At 43.3% G+C, this 23,582-nt stretch overlaps 1 protein-coding gene and 1 long non-coding RNA gene across 5 annotated transcripts in view; one reads left to right on the forward strand and one right to left on the reverse strand.

Moving 5' to 3' along the window:
• The window catches only part of LOC109520874 (uncharacterized), a 23,959-nt gene extending 23,859 nt beyond the window's left edge, over positions 1-100 (reverse strand). The window contains exon 1 of the long non-coding RNA XR_002169254.1: positions 90-100. This is a non-coding gene — a long non-coding RNA (uncharacterized LOC109520874). The remainder of the gene's footprint in view (positions 1-89) is intronic.
• appa (amyloid beta (A4) precursor protein a) overlaps positions 1-23,582 on the forward strand; it is a 61,387-nt gene that overhangs the window by 18,036 nt on the left and 19,769 nt on the right. The window contains exons 2-17 of one of the 4 annotated variants that reach the window (XM_019878400.1): positions 4,645-4,812; positions 5,331-5,460; positions 6,835-6,947; positions 7,077-7,267; positions 9,156-9,442; positions 9,659-9,826; positions 10,999-11,132; positions 13,916-13,990; positions 14,072-14,230; positions 14,596-14,724; positions 14,958-15,057; positions 15,714-15,926; positions 16,020-16,073; positions 17,442-17,533; positions 17,820-17,966; positions 18,086-18,208. In XM_019878400.1, the coding sequence (XP_019733959.1) occupies positions 4,645-4,812; positions 5,331-5,460; positions 6,835-6,947; positions 7,077-7,267; positions 9,156-9,442; positions 9,659-9,826; positions 10,999-11,132; positions 13,916-13,990; positions 14,072-14,230; positions 14,596-14,724; positions 14,958-15,057; positions 15,714-15,926; positions 16,020-16,073; positions 17,442-17,533; positions 17,820-17,966; positions 18,086-18,187 (2,262 nt within the window). In that variant the 3' untranslated portion in view covers positions 18,188-18,208. Of the gene's footprint in view, positions 1-4,644; positions 4,813-5,330; positions 5,461-6,834; positions 6,948-7,076; positions 7,268-9,155; positions 9,443-9,658; positions 9,827-10,998; positions 11,133-13,915; positions 13,991-14,071; positions 14,231-14,595; positions 14,725-14,957; positions 15,058-15,713; positions 15,927-16,019; positions 16,074-17,441; positions 17,534-17,819; positions 17,967-18,085; positions 20,367-23,582 lie in introns of those variants that run through there. The other 3 variants (XM_019878399.1, XM_019878402.1, XM_019878403.1) reach the window with 3 other exon arrangements.

Raw genomic sequence — 23,582 nt, forward strand, 5'->3', positions numbered from 1 at the left:
TAGTGCCACCGCAGAAACGTGACGACTGTGCAAAAATAACTACATAAAAGACACCACTGTTACAGAAAGACTTTACACGCTATTTAAACTGCCGATCGCGAACGGAACAAACCGTGATTGAAACTAACTGTGATGCCGCTCTTTATTCGTTGCGCTAACTGTCGCCTGTCAGTGGCAGACCCGCCCCTTTTAAAGCGCCAGCTTAATCCATCAATATGCGTTTCGCTGGATGGAATTTATTTGAATCCTTCGTGGTTTTTGCGATTCTCGGTCCCACTTAATACCTGTGGACATCGAGGCTCTAATCCCTCATTGTGTCCGAGGACCGGCAAGCCGAGGCCGAGGCCAAGGCCAAGGACTTGACTCCCAAGGCCGAGGCCAAGGCCAAGGAATTGACTCTCAAGGCCAAGGCCAAGGACCAAGGACCGACCTTCGGTCCTCGAGCCGGTCCTCGAGGCCAAGGACCGGCTCGAGGAACACATCCCTGAAAAATATGTGACTAACATGCACAAAGACCCACAAATGGTGGTTTTGGGTTTTTTTTTCTCCTCTACAGCTCTCGCAATTGACTTGGGACCAGTCCGCGATATACCGGTCAATTGCGATCGACGTAATGGGCACCCCTGGTTCTAAACCATAATGCATTTCTACTTTTCATCCTAATGTGCATCTCCTAATTTTCCCCACTCCCTCGCTAGTGTTTGGCGATCTGCTCAAGCTTGCTGTCTGATCCTGATTTGCGTCATCACACTCATTGTTGTCTCTCCGCCCGGTCCTGCCTCTGCTTTGATCCCGGGACACTGATTTATCAGTCTGCAAGTAAAGGTTTGGCTTGAACAGCTGTAAACAAGTACTTCGCCCCAAATATTGTACGGCAACATCGGCTCCCCATTCTCAAAGCCTGCTCCTTTTTTTGCTTGCATCCACCCGCATCACCTCAAACGCATCAATCATGCTGCCTGGAACGAATTTGCACCCAGGCTTCATATGTAATTGTGTCGCGAGAATTGCTCAGTTTGCGATCAGTCTGACTGCAGCATTCGTGAGCACCAGAATAATTAATTTCATGGCATATGGAACTTATACCAAGCACCAATGGTGAAATAATTGCTTCCATGATTCATAAATTAGCAGGGTTTTTTTTTTTTTTTTTTTTTACTTTCACACTTATTAAACTGAGAATCCATCCTTACTTGTGAAGAGGACTTCATCCCGAGACTGCTCTGAGTGAATCAGTCTGCAGGGGAAAGGAGGCTCCATCTCATAAAACAACATTTGTTTGCCTGCCAGGGGCTTCAATACCATTAACAAGATTAGGGAGAGCACAATGGCACTGGTCCTGGTCCCTCTCCTCTCTCCCTGTGCTGCCACCCCTCAGTATCCCCTCTGATTTTGTACAAGCTTATTTGGAAGTACAATGCCAACAGTGTTTTTCTGCAGCATCTCCGAAAATGTCCAACCCCTCCCCCCCCTAAAAAAAAAGTATTAAATTCAGGCAGTCTTCTGTTGCAGCTCACGCACACCACTACACTCTATTGCTCTTGCGATGACAGAAGTGTCCCATATTTGACTCAACAGAGAGATTATGTCTTTAACATTATGTTGAGGAAGAACATGAAAAAGCCTGCAAGGGCACAGAGGGTATAAAACTGCATTAATGTTGTAGGTTGAGACTTTAGCAATTCAGCGTTGTAAATTGTCTCGTATGATTAAATCACTGCTGTGTTTAGAGGTTGCCACGTTTAATGTTACTAGTATGGTGCCAATTCACAGGACAAGTTATCTTAAGGCGCTTTACACATTAAGCAGATCAAGGAGCCACACTTGTCATGCATTATACATAACCTGTGTATGTATTTAAGGAAGCTATTTAGCCTCAAATGAGCAAGCACTTGTTGACAGAGGCAAGGAATAACTCCCTCTCAGAAAGAAACCTTCATCTGAACCCGGGGTCTGATGCATACCATTCTGCCTTGGCCGGTTGGGTTGAGATGAAGAGCAGTGGTTCTTAACCTGGGTTTGATCGAACCCCAGGGGTTCCGTGAATCGGTTTCAGGGGTTCGACGGAGCCTCTGCCATGGAGCTTAAGACACACCCGACTCAACATGTCAATTACTTATGACACGCCCGCTTGGCCATCACTGGCTGCAGATGATCACATGACATTGCTTGTCCAATCAGTGCTGCGGGAAATTTAGTTTGCTTCGTTGTCAACGTGTGACTGTTGTGACAGTACGTCATGCACAGTTCATTTTGTGCAAAATTTTAAAAAACGTATACTTGCGTCTTGAAATTTTATTTACTTTTTTCTCATTTTCATAAATGTGTTTTTAATGTCTTGAATTTGTAAAATAGATTTTTTATTTTTCACTAATGAAGGGTTCGATGAATATGCATTTGAACTGGTTGGGTTCAATACCTCGAACAAGGTTAAGAACCACTGGACTCGAGGGACATAGAGAAAACAGGATAGAGGGGTTTGGCAATGAGAGAACAACAAGCACAGTCATAGCTGTATCAACAACAGTACAGTAGTGGTTCCATGATGACGGCAACAACGGCAATACTGGTCCGCTTCCATTACAGCCGTCCTCACCACCACTGATATAATGAACTGATAAAGGTGAAGCCACACCTCCGGAAACAGGGAGGACAAGACACAGGACAAAAGCGAAGACAAGGGAAACATCTTTAGTAACATACGACATGAATGGCAATACAACAAAAGCTTACCCAGCAATACCTGTAACTCGGGCTGGGTGATCTGACAGAAAAGTATATCACGATGAAAATTAAGGACCCATACAAAAAAAAGACTCAATTTAACTTCTTTGATTTGAATTTAAAATTAGGATTAAATGCAGATGATAATGAGAACGTGAGCATGAATGTTAAAATAGGAAGCAATTTACTTTTGTCCCTCAGTGTGATTGTGAGCATGACTGGTTACGAACTGCAAATGAAGTGAATAAAAAAATCCATCAGACTGATGCTTCAGGATACTACACCGACCAAACACGAATGTCTGGTAAACGCACAGACAGCGACCCATTATGAAACTCTGTGGACGATGACTTTGGCCGCGGGTGATCGGTGGCGCAACAAAGCTAGCTGCTAATGGTAATATGAATGCGCTCATGACCCTTTTCGTTGTTGTTGTTGTTATTGTGCTAGTAAGTGGCAAGCTTTCAACTTGTTTAAAAGAAAACACATCCGCATCAACGGTCGTGATCACACAGCCCAGCGCAGCGTCATTCGTTGCCGTAATGTTCCCATCAAAGGCAATGCATGGCCATTGAAAATATGCCTTGCCTTGCTCATGTCTCATTGAATTTTCGTGACACTTATTTTTCCCACCAAGGCATGTGTTATCAATACAAAAGATGCATCCTTGTTATTTTGGTTTTTGTTCCAACCACAAACATGGAATGCAGCAACACTTTGTTCAAACTAGCTTAAACGTTGCACTTTAACTGTCACAGTTCTGGTTGATTTATGTCACAATGCTCAACAAAGCGTTGCTTGTAAAAATCACAATTCATGAAGCACTGGTTGTCAGTAGAGATGGGCGTTGAGGCCTTCCTTCTAATTGTGCTGAAACATATTCGGAACTTTGATGCTTCAATGACCACAACTCTTACTTGTCAGTAAAAGATCAAAACAATCCCACACTTTAGAAAGTTGCTTTCCACTGGTCACGATTATTAATATCACCCCCAAAAAACATTGTTCAATAATGTTATTGCACAAGTTAGCGCCAAAACAAGCTGTCTAACCAATGACAGCCACCAAACCATTATGAGCCGTCAGTCCGCGTTGACGTGTGATGCTTTTAGCGTAATCGGACACATGATATAGCAGAAGGATCCAATCTCCTAAGCACTATTTCGAAGCCATGTGATTCAGGAAGGCTGACGCAAGCTTTGGCGTTATCGGGTTCATCTGACCATCTCGAATTAACAGAAGCATAGAATCACTTTTTTTTACTGATGCATGTACATAATGAAGAAAAGCTTTATTGTTTTCTGTGAATTAAACTATGAGAAGCTTACCTGTGTAACATGGATAAGGGACGTGAAGGGGTGAAACAACCGGCAAACATTGGCCGATTTGCAGATGATTGTTGCCGATGCTAGAAGGGCTACAATCGGTGGATTCAATCATCAGGCCGATGAATTGGTCAGGCTTTAGCTTTAAGTTCACTTTCGAATAGACAGAGGGTGTGTGCCCCCTGAACTATGTCAGAATGATGTTTCCAGAGGAGGCTATTGCTCCCATTCTACTTGTAATATTTTTTTATGAACCAAAAGTGAATCTAAGCGTTGGGATCTGAGCTTTCTACAAGTTTGAGTGATAGAAATAGATGGATTGGTAGCATTGAGGCAATTTTCAGCCTCGTTTCAGTGCAGAAGAGAAATGGGTATTTTTTTTTTTTCAATTAAGATGAGTAATAGGCTCTCCATTACAGAGGGCCTTTCTGTCAATTTTACTCTTCTTGTTTCCAATCCCGAGGTACTATAAGTGTTTCATCCAACAATGGCGTCTGCTCTCATGCTGCATTTTCCCAACAAATAGAATGTGACTGCAGCCAAGTCCTCTGTGCTCAAAACATCTTAGTAAAATCCCTCTTGCCCTGTCTTCCAGGTGCCCACAGATGGCTTGACGGGACTGCTGGCTGAGCCCCAGGTGGCCATGTTCTGCGGGAAACTCAACATGCATGTCAATGTGCAGAATGGCAAGTGGGAACCAGACCCCACAGGCACCAAGAGCTGTGTTGGTACCAAAGAGGGCATCTTGCAGTACTGCCAGGAAGTAAGAGGCTCTAAATCTATTCTTGTATTTTCTGTTGGTAATCTTAGGGGCGTGTGGTTGGGGGGGGCGAAATAAGCGAACCGAGAAGCAGTCAGAGAAGTAATTTCCTCCCAGGGCATTTTCATCATCTCCACCTTTGATGCATTCAGTACTTGATCTGTATTTAGCCGATTGTTCATTGTTATAGCTATGGTTATTTTTGTCGCAGCAAACAAAATAGAAAGATGCTACAACATATTTTTCCATTTACTTGGTAAAATAAGGCACATTTGGCCACACATATTTTCTAGCAGATGTACTGCATCGCCTCAGTGTGTCGGGAAGGCGTGTGCATAAGTGCGTCAATCTGTTGTTGTTAAAATGACAGAAGAAAAACAATTAATATGCAAAGTGTGTTTTATTGATCATAAACTACAGTGTTGCTGTCGACACAACACAGTGAAAACAGGATGCTTTCAGAGGTCAACAGTGTGATAACCTGTGTCTGAAAACCTCACATAAATTTGTCACGTGTGCAGGTTTATCCAGAGCTCCAAATTACCAATGTGGTGGAGGCCAACCAGCCCGTCAGCATACAAAACTGGTGCAAGAAGGGTCGCAAGCAATGTCACAGCCACATGCACATCGTAGTGCCCTACCGCTGTTTGGGTGAGTTCATCTTCATGGGAGGGGTACAGTACCTTGATTCACAGATCCTTTTTTCCCCCCCAAGTATTTGTACCTGGGGTTGGCAGACCCCTGCAAATGACAGGTTGGATTGTCCAAACTCCATTTGCAATACAGTTGGGATGTTGTGTAAAATGTCAATAAAAACGGAATACGATCATTTGCAAGTTCTTGGCAACTATATTAAGTGGATACACTACAAAGACAAGATATTGAATGTTCAAACCGATCAACTTTTTCTTTTCTCCAAATACTCATTTTGAATTTGATACCAGCAACACAATCCCAAAAAGCTGAGTCAAGGGCATGATTACTGCTGTTTTGCGCCACCTTTTTGTTTAACAACACTCACTCTGCATTTCAGAACTGAGGACACTAACGATTGACGTTTTTTTGGTGGAATTCTTTGTCATTCTTGCTTGATGTACGTCCTCATTTGCTCAACAATCTGAGGTCTTTGTTGTGGTAATTTGTTCTTCATAAAGAAAATAGGTGGCCTATTTTCAATGGGAGACCAGTCTGGACTGCTGGCAGGCCAGTCTAGTACTCGCACTGTTTTACTCCAAAGCCATGCTGTCGTAACAGGTGCGCAGCTGGTTTCTCACCGTCTGCAAGATGATGATATGGTCTGTGTATGATGAAATCCCGAAAATCCTTACAATTGTTAAATGAGAAACATTGTTCTTTCAACGTTGGGCTGTTTGCTTGTCCAAAGTGGTGAGCCTCGCCATTTCGGGGATGCCCCTTTTACACTCAGTCATGACACGCACCCGCTTTCAATTAACCATTTCACCTGTGGAATGTTTCAAACGGGTGGTTTTTTTTTTTAGCATTCCTCAACTTTCCCAATCTTTTGTTGCCCCGTACCAGCTTTCTTTGGAACGTTTTGACGGTACAGTATTAAATTAAAAATGAGAGAATGTTAAAAAAAAAAAAAAAAAAAAAAAAAAAATTAAAAATAGCATAATATAAATTGGTTTGAACATCACATAACATTGTAGTTTATTCAATTACATAGAGGTTGACATGGATTTGCAAATCATTTAATTGTGTTTATTTACATTTTACACAAGGGCCCAACTTAATTCAAATTGAGGTTTGTACATAACCCTGCTCAATTGAGTTTTGCAATTAAGTTTAATGCATTTTTCTCTGGAAGAAAAGAAAATGTTTCAGTGTTGGGAAGCAAATGAAACTAATTTGTTTTGGTGGTAATTGGTTAAGTTATGTTTGCCTGCTGTCAACATAGGAGTCAGTCAAGCATCGGTAAAGTTACTGTTGGATGTAACCACTCTCTGATGATGCCAACGGAAAAGCCGTCCATTTATTGCGTATTAAAATATGGGTGTTTTGCAGTTGGAGAATTTGTGAGCGATGCCTTGCTGGTTCCTGACAAGTGTAAGTTCTTGCATCAGGAGCGCATGGACCAATGTGAGAGCCACCTGCACTGGCATACTGTGGCCAAGGAAGTGAGGACACACACACACACACACACACACACACACACACACACACACACACATCACTATTGCGTCAAAGAGCAAAAAAGAGATCTTTCCTCTCCCACTGTCTTTGTCATTCTGGATTGAATTCTCTAGTCCTGCACAGACCGGACCATGAATCTCCATGACTATGGAATGCTTCTTCCGTGCGGTATTGACCGTTTCCGAGGGGTGGAGTTTGTGTGCTGCCCAACAGAAGCTGAGCGCGATGCTGACAGCGCCGAGCAGGATGGCGACGACTCTGATGTTTGGTGGGGTGGAGCAGAGACTGACTATTCTGATAACAGGTACTTGATGTACCAACGGGGTGTGCAGAATTTGAGAAAGATGAGAGATTCTGTCACTCAGCTGAGCAATTGAAAGACTCTAATAATGTAGTTGACACACATTGCGCGCTTCGAGTAAACGTGTTATGGTCGGTCTTTCCAGCTCATCGTGGAATTCTTCAGTGCTCACAAACAACTCAAGTACATGTGCCAACCTGCTGCTTTTCCTCATGACTCGACTAACCCAGACACAAGGAGGAAATAACAGAAATGCACAAAAACATTCAATTATAAAAGGGGGAGGTCTAAGTGTTGAGTTGACAGGTAGCGTTATTGTTAGTTTCATTGTGAGATGATCATAGGTAGCATGCGGAGGAAGTTGTCGTCTGAAGTTGACATAAATTCATTAGTGTGACTCATGTCAGTAGTGTGGGGCTTTTCATTTTTTGTTTGTTTTTTCCACTGTTCATTTTCCAAGGTGCAATCATTATAGTATAGTCACGGCTGACTGGTGGCCAGTGGAAAGCCTTTTGGACTGGAGTAACATGTTCTCATCTTTGTTCTGGCCAGAACCTGAGCTGCATCATTCAGAATAAACTCCAGCTGTTTGATGCGCTTTTGAGGTAGTCCAGTCAGCAGATAATTAAAATAATCAAGTCAACTGGAGATATAAAAGCATAGATGAGCATGTCCGGGTCTGCTTGGAGCATGCAACCCTTTATTTTGGATGTTTTTCTACTGGTAAAAGGCTGTTTTAGTGGTTTGTAGCTTGAGACTTATTTCTTCTCATTTCTTTAGCCGACCATGTGTCATACAATAAGCTTCCTTAACTTCATTGAACCGCGACTCATTCAGAGGAAGGCATCTTTGATAGCAGATAAACATATCAGACCAAAGTGAAGACAACGGCTCCATGAGCTCAAATCTACATCAAAACTGTTTTTGGAATTGATGATGTCGGCTCCAAAAGTGTTTGATGGAGGTCAAACTTGCCAAGGGAGGAAAGAACGGTACAAATAAATCATTGAAAGCCTTATCATAAACTGAATATGACATTCTTCCCCCTTGGACGAGTGTCTGCAAACGTTTGACCTCAACTGTTCCCCAAGGACCACATGCGTAGCCGCGTGAATGTCCCTAAAATAGCCCATCAGTGATTGGACATTTTAATTTCCTTGGAATGTTGAAGAAGTGATCATTTCATCATGTCAACACTTGCAGAGACTTGTAGAAATCGGAGTGCTGGGCAGTGTTACACATTTGTTTCCTCGCTTTTTTAAGAATTTTTGATTGTTATTAATTGTTACTGTGACTAATTATAGCCTCAAAACATTCACGTGATCAATGTCTGCACATGGATTAAAATAATTGGTCATTATTAATAACTGACCATTGAAGAACATCGGAGCAAATCTTTGATGGCAGAAGTGTGTATCAAATTGGTAGCTGAGAAGTTGCTCTCAGTATCAAAAAAGGGTTGGCGAGTCCTGCCTTGAGTGGCTGTGAGCAGTACAACGTTTTTGTCAGAACTATTCTACTGAATGGCAGGGGAAGACGGGAATCATCTTGGCATGTCAGCAGCTTCAAGTGATTGAACTATGAAAAGTCAAAGCCACACATCCGGAACCAGCTGCACTCTATATTCTGTGTTTGTGGTTGATTCCGTCGAAAGATGGGGCCGTGCTATGTTGGGCTATTAAAAGGTGAAGCCAAAATGCATGATTAATGATAAATGATGGACAATGCTGCAGAAAGAATCAACTCAAATAGTTGGGACATGAATATTGAGGACGAGTGACTTTCTGTCCTCATCATCCGCATTCCCTGCTTCATTTGTATCGCCATTTTTTTTTTCCTTCCGCAACTTCCCCTTCTCGTCCATGCCTCCTCATTGCGCTTTCTCTCCCAGTATGGTGCGGGAGCCAGAGCCAGCAGAGCAACAAGAGGAAACCAAGCAATCTGTGGCGGAGGAGGAGACGGCTGAGGGAAATGATGAGGCAGAGGATGCGCTGGACAATGACCAAGATGGAGATGGGGAGGAGGACGAGGAGGACGAAGAGGAGGAGGAAGACATGGCTGCCGACACGCTTGACGACGACGACGATGACGATGACGACGACGAGGCAGCCACCAATGTTGCCATGACAACAACCACCACCACCACCACCACTGAGTCAGTTGAGGAGGTCGTCAGGGGTGAGTTAGCACTTCCCTGGCGCGCGTGTTCTAGTCTCATCTCATCTGGGAAGTTGTATTTCTTAATTTCCTCCAAGTGTGCGTGTGTTGGCGGGTATTTATTTTTTGGGGGAGTGGATGGGGGTTCCTTCTTCACAGATGTATATGACATGATTACTGACTTGGCTCTATGCAGTGGATGTGGATGATGACAGGTTTGTGTGTGTATCCTCCAAGATGTGTGCTGGGCCAGTGCAGAGACTGGTCCATGCCGGGCCATGCTGCCCCGCTGGTACTTTGACCGCCAGGAGGGCCGCTGTGCTCAGTTTATCTACGGCGGCTGCGGAGGCAACAGGAATAACTTTGAGTCCGAGGAATACTGCCTGTCTGTCTGCAGAAGTGTCAGTAAGTTCTGCCAGCAGCAGATGACCCAGACCAGCTACCCTTTTGACAGCGTGCTACTTGTTTGACTCTAACCTCCTGCAAGACGCTCACTGCTCCTTCTGAACTTTCCCGAGCTCCTGCCTCCATTCCTGGCTAATATTTTAACTCTTCTCTGCCTTGTGTGTTTTTCATAACATGACCTTCATTCGACCTGACTTCATGCTGCCGTAATTTTCATGCTGCTGCAACTTATTTCAAGGTTCATGGTTAATGCCCGTCAGATCATTCGGTTGAGAGAATTTCAAATAGTTACTCACTTTGATTAAGTCCAACTAGCAGGATGCTTCATTGCATGGTCTGTCCCACTTCCCCCCTCTGGCTTGACATCTATTTTCACGACAGTGATTGGATGTGTGTTTTCGTTAGGGTTGTGAGCATAGTCAAAGCGAGAGTTTACTGCAACAGCCTCTCAATGCTAATATTCACACAGGTGCGCCTCAGCCAAGAGTCGAAACATGTCCCGAATTGTTGTGGCTTGCCATGAATGTGCTGGTGATTTTTTTAATTTTTATTTTTTGAATAGAGACTGTGTTTTTATAGTTTGACTGCCGTTTAAGTGTGCTCCCTCACAGCGTGTAACATCATGTGATTGTTTTTTGGTGTCTTGTGCAGTCATGCACTCTCAGACTACATAACCAATTTCAATTGATGTTTGACCTTCATGCCTGCGCGCGCGCACACACACACACACACACACACACACACACACACACACACACACAGACACACACAGACAGACCACTTTTTGATTGGTTTTACTAAAGATAATCAACTCTGCTGATTACCGGTAATTCAGGTTTCACGCCGTGTGTCTTGGCAAGAAGTTAACAGTCATGGCTGTGGGATTAATTTGAGCTCAGTATATTTGGAGATACTCCACCCTGCTTTTTACAGCTGTATAACTGAGTGGGGGGTTTAAATTTGTCATACACAGGATGATGGGCAACGTGAGGTGTTTACTTTTGCTCGTTTCCTTTTGAACGATTCAGGTTTCCACTCACTATCTTGTTTCCTTCCTCTCGTGACCTATTTTGAGCTCTCTGTCCTCAAGCAGCCAAATGTGAGAATACAGGGATACTTTATTTGTAATCCCATCTGCCTGTCTTCGCTTTTCTTTCCTCGTGTTGACATAGTGCCCACAGCCACACCCGGCTCTCCTGACGCTGTGGACCACTACCTGGAGACGCCTGCTGATGAAAATGAGCACACCCATTTCCAGAAGGCCAAAGAGAGCTTGGAGGCTAAGCACCGTGAAAGGATGTCCCAGGTATGCATAAAATAGAAGGGTGGCTTTTCCCATCATATAATACAGTAAGCCCTCGCTATAATGCGGTTCACCTTCCGCGGCTTCGCTGTTTCACGGATTTTTTTTAGTGCAGTTTTTTTAATGCTTTTTGTTAAACAGTGAATTGTGTCCTGCATCCTGATTGGCCAAGGGACTGACCAACGTGAACAGTCTCCGCACCTCGTCTCTGTACAGCTTGCCAAATTTACCTTTGCAAATTTTTGTTCTTTGGTTTCATTGTATCAGTGGCGGATGCTGGTCTGTCAAGGAGGGGAAGCTCAATTTCGGCCTACATCATAAAATGTGTCCGTTTATTTATACGTGATTTCTACTCTCCGTTCCTTTTCAAAAATTGAAAAGGATGCCTTCACCATAAGATCGGTGATTGGCTCATTTCGCTGTCAATGAAAAAGAGATTCAGCCTCAGACAGATCATCCAATCATCATGCAGAAAAGCCTAGCGTCCGGGCCAGCCGATACGCTCAGCGTCCGATGGGCGGGACAAAACCAAATATCCAATGACTCGTCTCATTTCAATGCATTGGGTCAACATACACTGAACTCTCTAGATGCCCAGCGTCTGCGCGGTCGACGCTCAGCGTCCACACAGTTTAAAGCACAGTGAAGCTGCGGGAATGAATGAGAATGGAGTCGCGTCGTAACCAGTAATAAGAAGCTGATTTGGAACAAAAGTTGAGCGCGTTCTTTTTGGAACATAACCCCCGCGATAAACGAGGGATTACTGTATTCAGTCACTACTTTCCTGACAGGCGTCAATAAAGTCTATTAATAAATTCGATTATAGCCCGAAGGATTGTCTTTGGAGCTGAGAAAATGAACAGTGTTTTCTTTTTTAATAGGAAATTGAAGGCGGAGAAGTTATAGCAAAAATTGATAAGTGCATCCGTTAATTCTCCCATGGGTGGGATGTGTAACAAGGGCTTGCGTCTGTTTTATAATAGTTGGAGGTGATGAAGCACTCCGGTATGGACAATGGGTTTCTCTTTGGACCAGTAAGGGTATGCTAGATTCGATTCACTGGAGCCAATGATGCTGACATTGAGGGAGGGGTAGCATGGGCAAAGAAACCAGCCAACAATTGTAAAAAAGAACAGTAATCTTTTTATATCAACCAAAAATACATGACAGCAAAATTGTCACGAAAACACTGTGAAAAAAGTAAAGAAATCCAACTTAGTCTCAACCTCTTAATTGGTCTTTCCTTTAAAAGAAAAAATAATCGGTGATCACCTTTCTCAACACCGGTGTGAGTTTGTCTTTTCTTTTTTTCCAATCTGAATAAAATAACTAAACACAAAATGTTCTTGTCAGCTCTTGATGTACAAAGCAAATTCCTCTAAACATCATCAACACTAGTAATAACAAAAAAAGGTTTGTCAAATGCAATATATGTTCTTAGGTTGGCTCGCCACCACCACTGTACCCCTTCTGCAACACTTTCCGAAGTCAGGGCACCGTAATGGAATCCACTCCACTGGAGGCACGCTAATCCCAGCGTTGTCCTCAGTCAGAACTCCGGAAAAAAAAAAAGACCCGGCCAGAAGGACGTTGAGTGAGACTTTGATGTCGTTATACGGTCGGCAAAATCCCGGCGGTGCGGAAAGCTAACAGCTACGTTAGCCAGGAACAGTGATCAAGGTTGCGTAGAATGACTCTCTCGTTCTCCCGAAACACCTCTCTAACAATAACCGAAGAACACGTCCGTTCGCGTTCAGGCCCCGTCAGAAAAGAGAGCGAGATAGGTTGCGCTGCAAGCTCTTGACGTCACGGAGGTGAAAAACGGTACCTCTCATTCGCTGACACCTAATTAGTATTCTGTGCCCTAATTCGCTAGGGCCACGGCAATAGTCGGTTCTGTTTAACCACTTTTAACGACGCCACTCTCTTAAACAACATAGATTATGTTTATGTATACATACATTTTTTAACTTCTGAATGAACCTACGATCTTTCAATTGATTATGTGTACTCCCCATTGCCTTATGCCATAGTCCGGGTTACAGATGCCTGCACTGATTATTCATTTATTTATTTATTTTTAAATTGCATTCCTTAATGAAGTGGTTTGCAGCAGATGGTGCACACCGCACAGCAACAGCTTCAAAGCTGCAGACGAGGACACTTTGTGCGGAACTCGGAATGACATTTCCTTGTGCTGGAGTTTGTTCTGGGTGTTTGTTTTTGCTTGAGTGGCTTCAGGCCCCGTATCATCAGGTTGCGCACGGTTGACTTCCCCTTTATAGACGCTGCTGTGTGTCGCCCGCAGGCCTGAGCTCAGCCAGTGAGTCAGAGAGGATGCAACCAAAAAAGAGAGAAGTCACACTTGTGAACGGCATCTCTCTGCGAGCCTGCAGTGGAACATTTATGTCAATGTGTGACTCCTGAGAGACAGTCATTCCTGCAAATGCTATTAGTACGGAATAATTTGGTATTACTTTTCCTCCACTTGTCTCTGAAACCATACAGTATAATTGCAGCACAGTTGTTAGGTTAGTTTTCCCAGCCCAGACACAATGGTTCCAAAATCATGGGCAGAAAAGCAGTGGTGCAGCCAACAATGTCGTGTTGTCCTTACAACTCTGCTCATAGAGTGCAGAGTGCATATGTGCATGGCATATTGGGATGGGTGTCATCTGTTGTCGCTGTTGTTTTCTCTCCGTTTGGTGGCAGCATATTCCAGTCACACTAATAATTATGAGCAAATTCCAATTTAATGGACATGATGTCTCTCTACTTGTGCTCAGGTGATGAGAGAGTGGGAAGAGGCTGAGAGGGAAGCCAAGAATCTTCCACGCGCAGACAAGAAGGCGGTCATCCAGGTAACGTCGGCATATTCTGAATGCCGGCTCTGCGGATCGTTGACCCAGCACTACTTGAATTGTTTCAACTGTGCATTTTAGCGTTTCCAAGAGAAGGTCGAGACACTGGAGCTGGAAGCAGCCAGTGAACGGCAGCAGCTGGTGGAGACTCACATGGCCCGGGTGGAAGCTCTTCACAACGACCGCCGGCGCCTGGCGCTGGAGAGCTACCTGACCGCCCTGCAGCAGGATCCCCCCAGGGTGCAGCACACACACACGCCCGCACACACATCCAGAGACATAAATCCACTATGTCAAGTATTTTCAGTGTTTTCTTTCCTTCTCCTAACCTGCCTTGTTTTATTTCTTTTAACAGCCTCTAATCATTTTGTTTACTGTTTATTTATAAATGAGATATTTTGAGTGGCCAACTATCTGTCTTGTCCTCTATTGCTTCCTCTGTCTTCTAAAGCTCTGAGACCAGACTGATGCGCTAATGGAATAGCTTTGCAACTGACTTAGAAGCTTCAATTTCACACTTGACAAATTGTAGTTTCTCACCAATGTTTCCAATCATGCTGTCCTGAGCCTGCACCTCACGAGCTGCCGTGTTCCGCTTGTCGCAGCCTCGTCATGTCTTCAGCCTGTTGAAGAAATACGTGCGCGCCGAGCAAAAGGACAGACAGCACACCCTGAAACACTTTGAACACGTCCGTATGGTGGACCCAAAGAAGGCGGCGCAAATCAGGCCTCAGGTATCGCACACTCGAACACTAAAGTTTGCACTGTGTGTGAATTTGTGAGCACATTGAGATGAAATCATCATTATTTCAGTATTCTGACCTTAAGTGACATCTTTGTTTGGTGAAGTGCCCCAAGATTTTCCTAATGTAAAAATGGCTTGCTGGGCTCAATAAAGGTCGAGAAACACTGCGTCTAATGCACTTTGTGTGTGTGGACGCGTGTATGTGCGTGTGATGCTGTATAGGTGCTGACCCACCTGCGTGTCATTGAAGAGCGTATGAACCAGTCATTGGGACTTCTCTACAAGGTGCCTGGTGTGGCTGACGACATCCAGGACCAAGTTGGTACGTTTCACGCCACTCTGTTCTCGAGAGTTTCAGTCCGGTAGTGTTTTGTAGAAAATGTGACATTTCATTCTTGACAAAATATCTCAGATTCTTCAGCTGTCTGATTCGTGCCAAATTCCAAACCTTTGTGAGACAGATGTGAAATGTAGCGCTGATTATGTTACTAGTAACAGCGGGATTGAAAGCTCTAAATTCCAAGCTTTTTTTTTTTTTTTTTTTTTTTTTTTGCTGATAAGAACTTTGCAGCTATTTGACCCAATTCTTCAGCGCATTCAAATCAAATTGTTTGTCGGGAAGATAAATCTGCCGGCCACCCCTTCGTTTTTTTTCCCTCCCCTGCTTATTGGAGTTGCATGCGTCACACAACCATCTGTGTCTCTGAGACTGTGACAGTCGGTACGACATTGTGGATGATGCACACAGACTCTTGCCAGAAGAAATTTAAAAAATGTTGACACATTCTTGGAATCATTCATGTGGGGCTAGACGTGAAATGCGGTTCTTTCAAGATTTCACTACTTGAACCGACAAAGAAACTGTCATGTATGTGCATTCTTCATATTTATTTTGTGAAACCGACAATGAAAAGAATAATCCAGAAGATTCTAAGTCTCATCCTTGACCCATCCCCTTGTGATTTCTCCTCTCTCCAGAACTTTTGCAGAGGGAACAGGCTGAGATGGCCCAACAGCTGGCCAACCTGCAGACAGACGTGAGGGTGAGCTACGGTAACGATGCTCTGATGCCCGACCAGGAGCTGGGAGATGGCCAAACCGAGCTGCTGACTCAGGAGGACACGCTCGGCTTGGGAGGAGTCGGCTTTATCCATCCCGAGAGCTTTAACCAGCCCAACACTGACAACCAAGGTCTTTTCTCCAACATTTGCTCATTTGTGATAGTTGTTTGCGATAGTGGAAATCTGTCCTTCAAAACTGAAAGTCTTGTCCTCCTCGCTCCAGTTGAACCCGTGGACTCTCGCCCCAGTCTTGAAAGAGGTGTTCCCACACGGCCAGGTGAGCCTGCATGAAATGTTTATCCCACTGTTGTTTTGGCAGTCTTGATTGGGACAACTCACTGTTATTCAGATTGAAATTTCCCAAACACCGAAGGCAGTCAAGGTCTCCAGTTCAATACATGAGGATAATTAGACACACGGTCGATTAAAAAAAAAAAAAAAAAAATCACAGGTGTACATGCCTCTTTATAGCTGGGGATGCGGTTGTGTTCAGAATTGACCAGTCACATTCAAACTCCAGTTAAGTGGGAGTCAGGAGAAACCTGGCACAGTTTTTTAGATTGCCTTTGACCCAAATAATGTTCAGACATCCCTGGCATTTCCTTTGTCACATCTTAAAGCATAAGCTGCTCTCCGCAGAGAGCTTGAACAGCATCAGGGGGATGTCGTTGTTCATCGTCATCTCAGTCAGGGAAAATGGTCAAAAGAGTTTCAAGGCCTTGAATATATCATGGGGCACAGTGAAGACAATCATCATCCAGTGGAGGAAAATATGGCACCACGGTGACATTACCAAAAACTGGATGTTGCTCCAAACCTGATGAAAAGACGAGAAGAAAATGAGTCAAGCTGGCTGCCAAGGAACCGCAGGAATTTCTGGCCAGGACTGGCTGTTTAGAGCATGTTCTTTATGACTTGGCTTCTTTATGCTTGGGCAATTATACAGTGGCAAGAAGGGCGGGCTTATCTGATAAAGAGAAAAACGTGCACCGCCTACATTTTGCAAAAGAACACTTGAAATCTTTCAAGCGCATGCTTATGGTCTGATGAAACCGAGACTGAAGTTTTGTGCAAACACAACATCGCTCATCAACAAAGTAGCACCACATGCTTTGGGGCTGTTTTTCTTCAGCTGGAATTAGGGACTTAGTCAAAGTGGAGGGAATTCTGAACGATTCCAAATTCCAGTCACTGTCAGCACAAAACTTTGAGGCTTCCGCTAGAAAATTGAAAATGAAGAGGAACTTCATGAGCATGGTAATGACTCAAAGCACACAGCAAAACCAACAAAGAATGGTGTCGCCTGAAGACGAGCAATGTTTTAGAATAGCCCAGTTCGAGTTCAAACCTGAATGCGATCGAACATCTGTGGGGTGATCTAAAAAGGGCTCTGCACAGAAGAGAGTCTTGCAATCTGACAGATTTGGAGCATTTTTGAAAAGAAGAGTTGGCACATATTGCCACATCAAAATGTGCCCCATTATACTTCTCCCCCAAAATACTGAGTGGAGTTTTAATTTATTCTTGGTTCACCTTCAAGGTTTTCTCTTTGTTTTTGAACTGAGTTGTTCAAGTTATAAGCCACATAAAAGGTTGATTCTGACTGTCACGCTCTATAATACAGTACTTTTCCTTCTCTTGCCAGTGACTGGGATAAAAATGGAGGCTATTCCCGAACTCCGAATGGAGAAGGGGGACAGACAGAGTACTGAATATGAAGTTCACCACCAGAAACTGGTAAACAAACTTTCTCCCTCTGACCCTCGCTCCCGGTGCACAATAGCGTGCAAAATCCTCCGTTCTCAGATCAAACTTATTGTTTGCAGAGGCCAATCTAATACACTGCACTAAACACCACAGAGGCTGTGGAGTTCCCAAAGTCAATCATCTCTCTAATTTGATATCCAGAAAAATGTTCAAATCAGATGTAAAATTAGGAGGGCTGCCATGTCCAACATCTCATCACACACAATTGCCTGCTGGTGAATGCGTGCGTGTCACATGACAAGTTTCTCTCCGTCAGGTCTTCTTTGCTGAGGATGTAGGCTCCAACAAGGGTGCCATCATCGGGCTGATGGTTGGCGGTGTTGTCATAGCAACCGTGATTGTCATCACCTTGGTGATGCTTCGGAAGAAGCAGTACACCTCCATCCACCATGGAGTCATCGAGGTCAGAAGCAGCTGGCGCGTGTATTGGGGCGGGTGATGGGCAAGCTGTTCTGGTCCCCCTTCATGAATGTTGTGCATGTGCACGCGGGTAACCCAGCAATCTCTCTGGCTCTGCTCCAGGTGGACGCTGCTGTTACCCCCGAGGAGCGCCACCTGTCGAAAATGCAGCAGAATGGCTACGAGAACCCAACCTACAAGTTCTTTGAACAGATGCAGAACTGAGGGGGATGTCATATCCACACACGCAGACATTTCATTCCACACCTTAAGCACCTTCCCTCCCCTACCCCTCCCCATCCCAGAGTAGAGTGTTGTCAGCAGTGTGGCATGATACCAAGCAGTGACTGAGTATATGGAGCTTTTGTAGCCCGCGTTTCTTCCACCACTGCCTGGGCGGACATTGTGGCCGAGCCAATTTGCACGACGTTTGTTCACTTTATTGGAGCGACACGCCTTTGACTTAAGAGTTTTTTTATGTTGCTCTGTTTGGGCCTGCTGATGTATGTGGGTGGCCTCACCCAGTGCAAGCGAAACCCACCATTAATGAAAGAAACCTGTCCTTTTGATACAGATCCAGAGCCATTGTGTTGTTTTTTTTCCTTGGCTTGTTGGTGTGAAAAGCCAAATCTGGCCTCTGATCAAGAGGGCTACGGTTACATGGCTCCATGGGCCTCATGTACTCAATTTTCATGAGGGAAAAAAAAACCCATCATTTAGTTTGTAATCATATACGTATAGGATGAAGTCAAATCTTCATTTTTCCAGAAATTAGGTCTGGTCTTTTTGTTTCCCCTTTCCTGCGCCACTGCTGCACTCTACTCTCTGCACTGGAGAATAATTAGCGTAATTTACACCAATAGACCCCACCCACTACCCAGCCTCCCTCTTTCCTCTTTTATTTGTGCATTTTTATGACAGCTGGGCTGTGTTAGGTGACACAAGGCTCTTAAGGCTAAATATCTAGAGTTGATAATGAACATGTTGATGATGATGCTAGTGATTATGTATTCTGAATGAGCTGTGTTTATTTTTGGTTTCTCTATAGGTTCGATTTAGTTTTTAAAAAAAAAAGAATGAAAACAGAGTAAAAAAAAGATTTAAAATCATTTTTTAAACTTGTGTGTGATGTACTGAAGTAATGCTGAAGTTGTAGTTGTTCATATGTAGTGCATGACCATGATGACAACAGGATTTGGAAAGAAAAAAAAACTGCTCTCTCGAACCTCTCTCACTTATAGATTATGCTAGCAAGATTGTACATTTCGTATCCTCTCGTGATCTCGTGACTTAAAACCATGGCGAAACATATATAAATATAAACCTCCATCGACAGGCTCTGCTTTGATATCTTACCCACACTTAAAACTGATCTGTGATTTTTGGAATTTTAAGTGTGGTTCTTTGTTTCGTTTTTTTGTTCAACATTTTTCTGAAGGAGGAGGAGCTGGCTTCATCTGTACATTATTTTCATTTAATTCAATATTGTATCATCAGAGATCCTGATGTTAGGGGCTTGACCCGTTTTCAATTTTGCTTTGAAGTTCAACGCTTTGGTTGTTTTCCCTGCGAGGTATCTTATATCTGGGTGATGGTTTGCAGGAATCTAGCAAAGGATGGTTTAGACTTGGGTGTGTACGTTTTGTCATTTTTAGTCTGGTGTTTTAGCTATCTTTAAGCTGGCATTTTATCCCATAGTGGTGGAGTCATGATATATATATATATATATATTTTTTTTTTTTTTCCTGTCTGCTGAGAGGACAGGTGGAGCGCCGACGGGAAGGAGGGGAGTCGTGAGGGAGGTAGAAAGGAAATGACTTGCAGTTCTGGATGGATAGTCAGGCTGTCAGGCAGTCTGTATTTATAATGGGTTTTTACACCATTTGCCACCCCCTCCCCCATCCCAATCCCCTCGCCTCTCTCCTTTGCCTTTGTTTATCTTCAGGCATGCTACTCACCTCTCCATGCCACCCATGCACATTGGAGCTCTCTGCTGTCTGCGTCATGATCATTGTGCCGGAGCTGGGAGAGAAATTAGGAAGGCATACCTCCAAACATTCATTGGATTCTAATGATAAGAAACAGTCACGAAAGCAGACAGCTCTTTTTCACAGGCTTCCTCGCATCCCATTATCACATTGAAAGTAAAGTGTGACCTCTCGCTCTGTGAAACATTTTAAATACTTTCGAATGGCCAATTATCTTTGGCAACATTTGTTGGCATGCTTACATGCAAGTGCTCACAAGAAGCACGACAGATGGTGGGGGAGAAGTGGAAGAGGGATTTCGTTCTGTTGATTGCATTGCTTTTTGTTCGCCGTGTAATATTCTGCAGGCCATTTGCATTGACTGGGGAAACGCTTTCTACACTGTATTCCATAATAAAGTTTTGAATGTACCGACAGATGGTGTTTTTCGTTTTTGTTTATTTTTCTTTTATCAAGCAGCATGTCTAAAAATTGTTTTCACCTCAGAAATTCAATATACTGTCGAATGAATTTCCTGTATCTCTGTTTGGAACTGCTGCCACTCGGGTGAGTCTGAGTGTCAATGTTTCTGTTTGGAGTGAGCATCCCCATGTTGTACCTGCGCAGACGTGGTTTTCCTCCAAGGACAATACACCTTCCTGTTACAGTATAAAACATGCTTGCGGGGTTCTCTAAAATTACCTTGTGTGCGAGTGCGTTTGTATAGTTGTCAGCAGTGGTGTAGTGGGGATTTTTTAAGTGGGTGTACGCCATTCTGGGATGTTCTATATATACATACAGAACAACAATCATAGGCTACAACACCAGTTGAACTAACGTTACATTTAATGTTTTACTACTCCAAAATAATCACAGGCCAGCGTTATTAAGCATAACTCGCATTAGAACAATGATCAACAAACATTTCAATAAAAATTGAATGTGGCGTCGGGAGAAGTGGGTGGACGGCATACCCCCTCGTATCACGCCCACTACACCCCTGGTTGTCAGTCTCAGTATGAAAATGGCTCTCATTACTGATGACCACCACTCCTGGATGAGTACTAGCTTAGCTGTAAATACTGTAATGTGTAAACTATCAGAATTTGGCTAATATCAAATTTGCATACACATCCAGTGATGGGTCCAGATGGTGTCCAAGGCCTATTCCAGGATCTCATTGTCCACCCCGGAGCAGATCCTTCTTCCTCAACCCATTATATACTGTACAGCTGGGGTCAACGGATGCGTGGAACTGATAATATGTAGTGAACGTTTTTGACAGGGCCAAGTCTTTGGAACATACTCCAAAGTTGTTCAAACGTATTGGGAAAGTCATTCGAACGTCTTGGTAAAACGTTGGTGAAAAGATAAAAACATAGCATTTCCCCCCCCCCATAATGGCATGAATTTTCCCAGAAAGCTACATTATGAGTAAAAAAAAAAAGTTAATGTTTTTATCGCTTGACAAATATGTTCCAACAACTTTATCAAACACGTTCGAACGACTTTACCAAGACATTCGAACAAAAGAGCCCAGTCAAAAACTTTGACTCCACATTGGCAGTTTCCAAGTTTCCATATGAAAAATCGAATTTACTCAAATTCACTTTAATAACGTTGTCTGTTAGAAATAATAAATGCTGTTCTTATGGAAAGACACTAATTATGTTCATGATTTCTCAATCATTAGGAAACATGACTATAAACCTGAGCCAGTGTTTACATTTTCGTTTGATCACTTCTACAACATTCTTTGAAAATCACAATGTCTCATCAGTGGTGAGCTATTTTGCAATGCGCCCGCGGGCTAGTCGTGGTCCTTGGGTGCTCCCTGGTGCCCGTGGGCACCACGTTGGTGGCCCCTGCTGTACAGGGTACATGCTGATCTACTGATTCACTGTCGGATAGGCGTTTCCAAGAATGCTTAACCGAGCCTGCAAGAACTGATCTCTGTTCAGAATACCGTTGACCAATAAGAGCGTTGTACAGACTTGTCGATGTTACTGTGATGTTGGCCCGTTCATAATCGTGTGTTTTTGCCTCTTGCAGCAACAGAATGAAATTAGTTTAACTTTGTTTAAATTGTCCTTTAGTTCTTAATGCACAGTTTCGAAAGGTAAGGGAGAACCAAAAACCCAGGCTTGAGCAAGGTTTTGAATGCAGAACCATGCAGAAACCACTGCTGTGGTAGGTCCACCACAAGGGCAGGTCTTGTCTTAGTTGTCACCAGGCATCCAGGATTCCAGCAAAGGTGTGTGCTGTTTGCTTACCCATATTTCAAAGTTGTTCATGTGAATTTAACCCACTAATTTGTTTTTTGTGCACTCCTATCTAATCCATAGCCTCATGTTAGCATTTTGAAGAGTCTAATCTTTCATTTGGTAGTTTCTCTATCTATGTAGTCATAAAATATTCAGTGAGCCTCGAAAGATCAATCAGAATGCTCTAAATTGGCTGGCACACAATAGGTTCTCTTGTTTTGTTTTGTTTTTTTGTTTTTTTTTTTTGAATGGCTGGGATTGAAAAAGTTGATATTGAAGCACCTGCGGTCCAAGAAAGTAAAAACCAAAAACTTGTACACAGCCAGCAGGTAAACGAGCTCCCAGGTTGTAAAAGCACCTGAAGCACTGTGGCAGAATTTTTGGTCTCTGGAGCTGGATTTGCCACCATCCTGATCTCAAGTTTTACTTTCTTATTTACATAAAGGCGAACGTGCATTTCATAGTTCAATGCCCAATGATTAAACAAAGAAAAAAAACAGTAAAACATCATTAATGACTACGTCTATTGAACACACAATGGAAAGGAAGAAAGGGTTTTTAACTATTTTTAAACACAATTTGAAAGAGTCCAAATCCTCTGATTTTCAGTCAACTGTGAACATTTTCTGATTTAGTCCTCCATGAAAGCAAATTATTTTTGTGTTTGAAACAAAACATATTAATAGACTGAAAAAATAAATCTAATCCACATTTTTGCCCATTTTCTGACATGCATAAGCATGCAGCCATTCCCAAACATGAAACAGTGATGGGGGGCCAGTTTAAAATGCTCTGAGACCTACAAAACCTTAAATCACAACTGCCATCAGCGGATGTGACCAGGATCAATAATTCCCAATTACTGTGCCGTTTTCATAACTGATTTCCATATACAGTCCTATTGCATTGCAAATCGGTGAGCACAAATAAGAAAAGTTTTGGATTTATTTGTTTGTTTTTCAATAAAATACCTAGCAAGTGCAGTCGGGAAGTAATAATATCAAAATGAATTTGCGGCGCATTGACAATGGTCTGAATTGACTTGATGACACAAAGTATATTACAACGCTCTTAACCTTTTATGCGAAAGGGCTTGAAGGTGTCCGACGTCTCCCTATAAGTGGACTTTTCACACCAACAACCGACTCACTCCATTCATTGTCCATTAACGCTACCAATTTATTGTTTCATAAATTGTCCACATTGTCAACACTGCTTGACTCGACTCAAATGACGGCACGATGAGCGTCACTCTGCGTACTATGAGTCAAAAGAGTGTGTCATCGATCTTCATTATTAAAAAAAAAAAAAAAAAAAGTCTGTCATCGATCTTGGGTGCGCCATGGGATATGATGCATTCAGGCGTGGCTCGGAAATGCCTGTAACAGC

The sequence above is a fragment of the Hippocampus comes genome, unplaced genomic scaffold (assembly GCF_001891065.2).
Source record: "Hippocampus comes isolate QL1 unplaced genomic scaffold, H_comes_QL1_v1.1 scaffold345, whole genome shotgun sequence".
Lineage (NCBI taxonomy): Eukaryota > Metazoa > Chordata > Actinopteri > Syngnathiformes > Syngnathidae > Hippocampus > Hippocampus comes.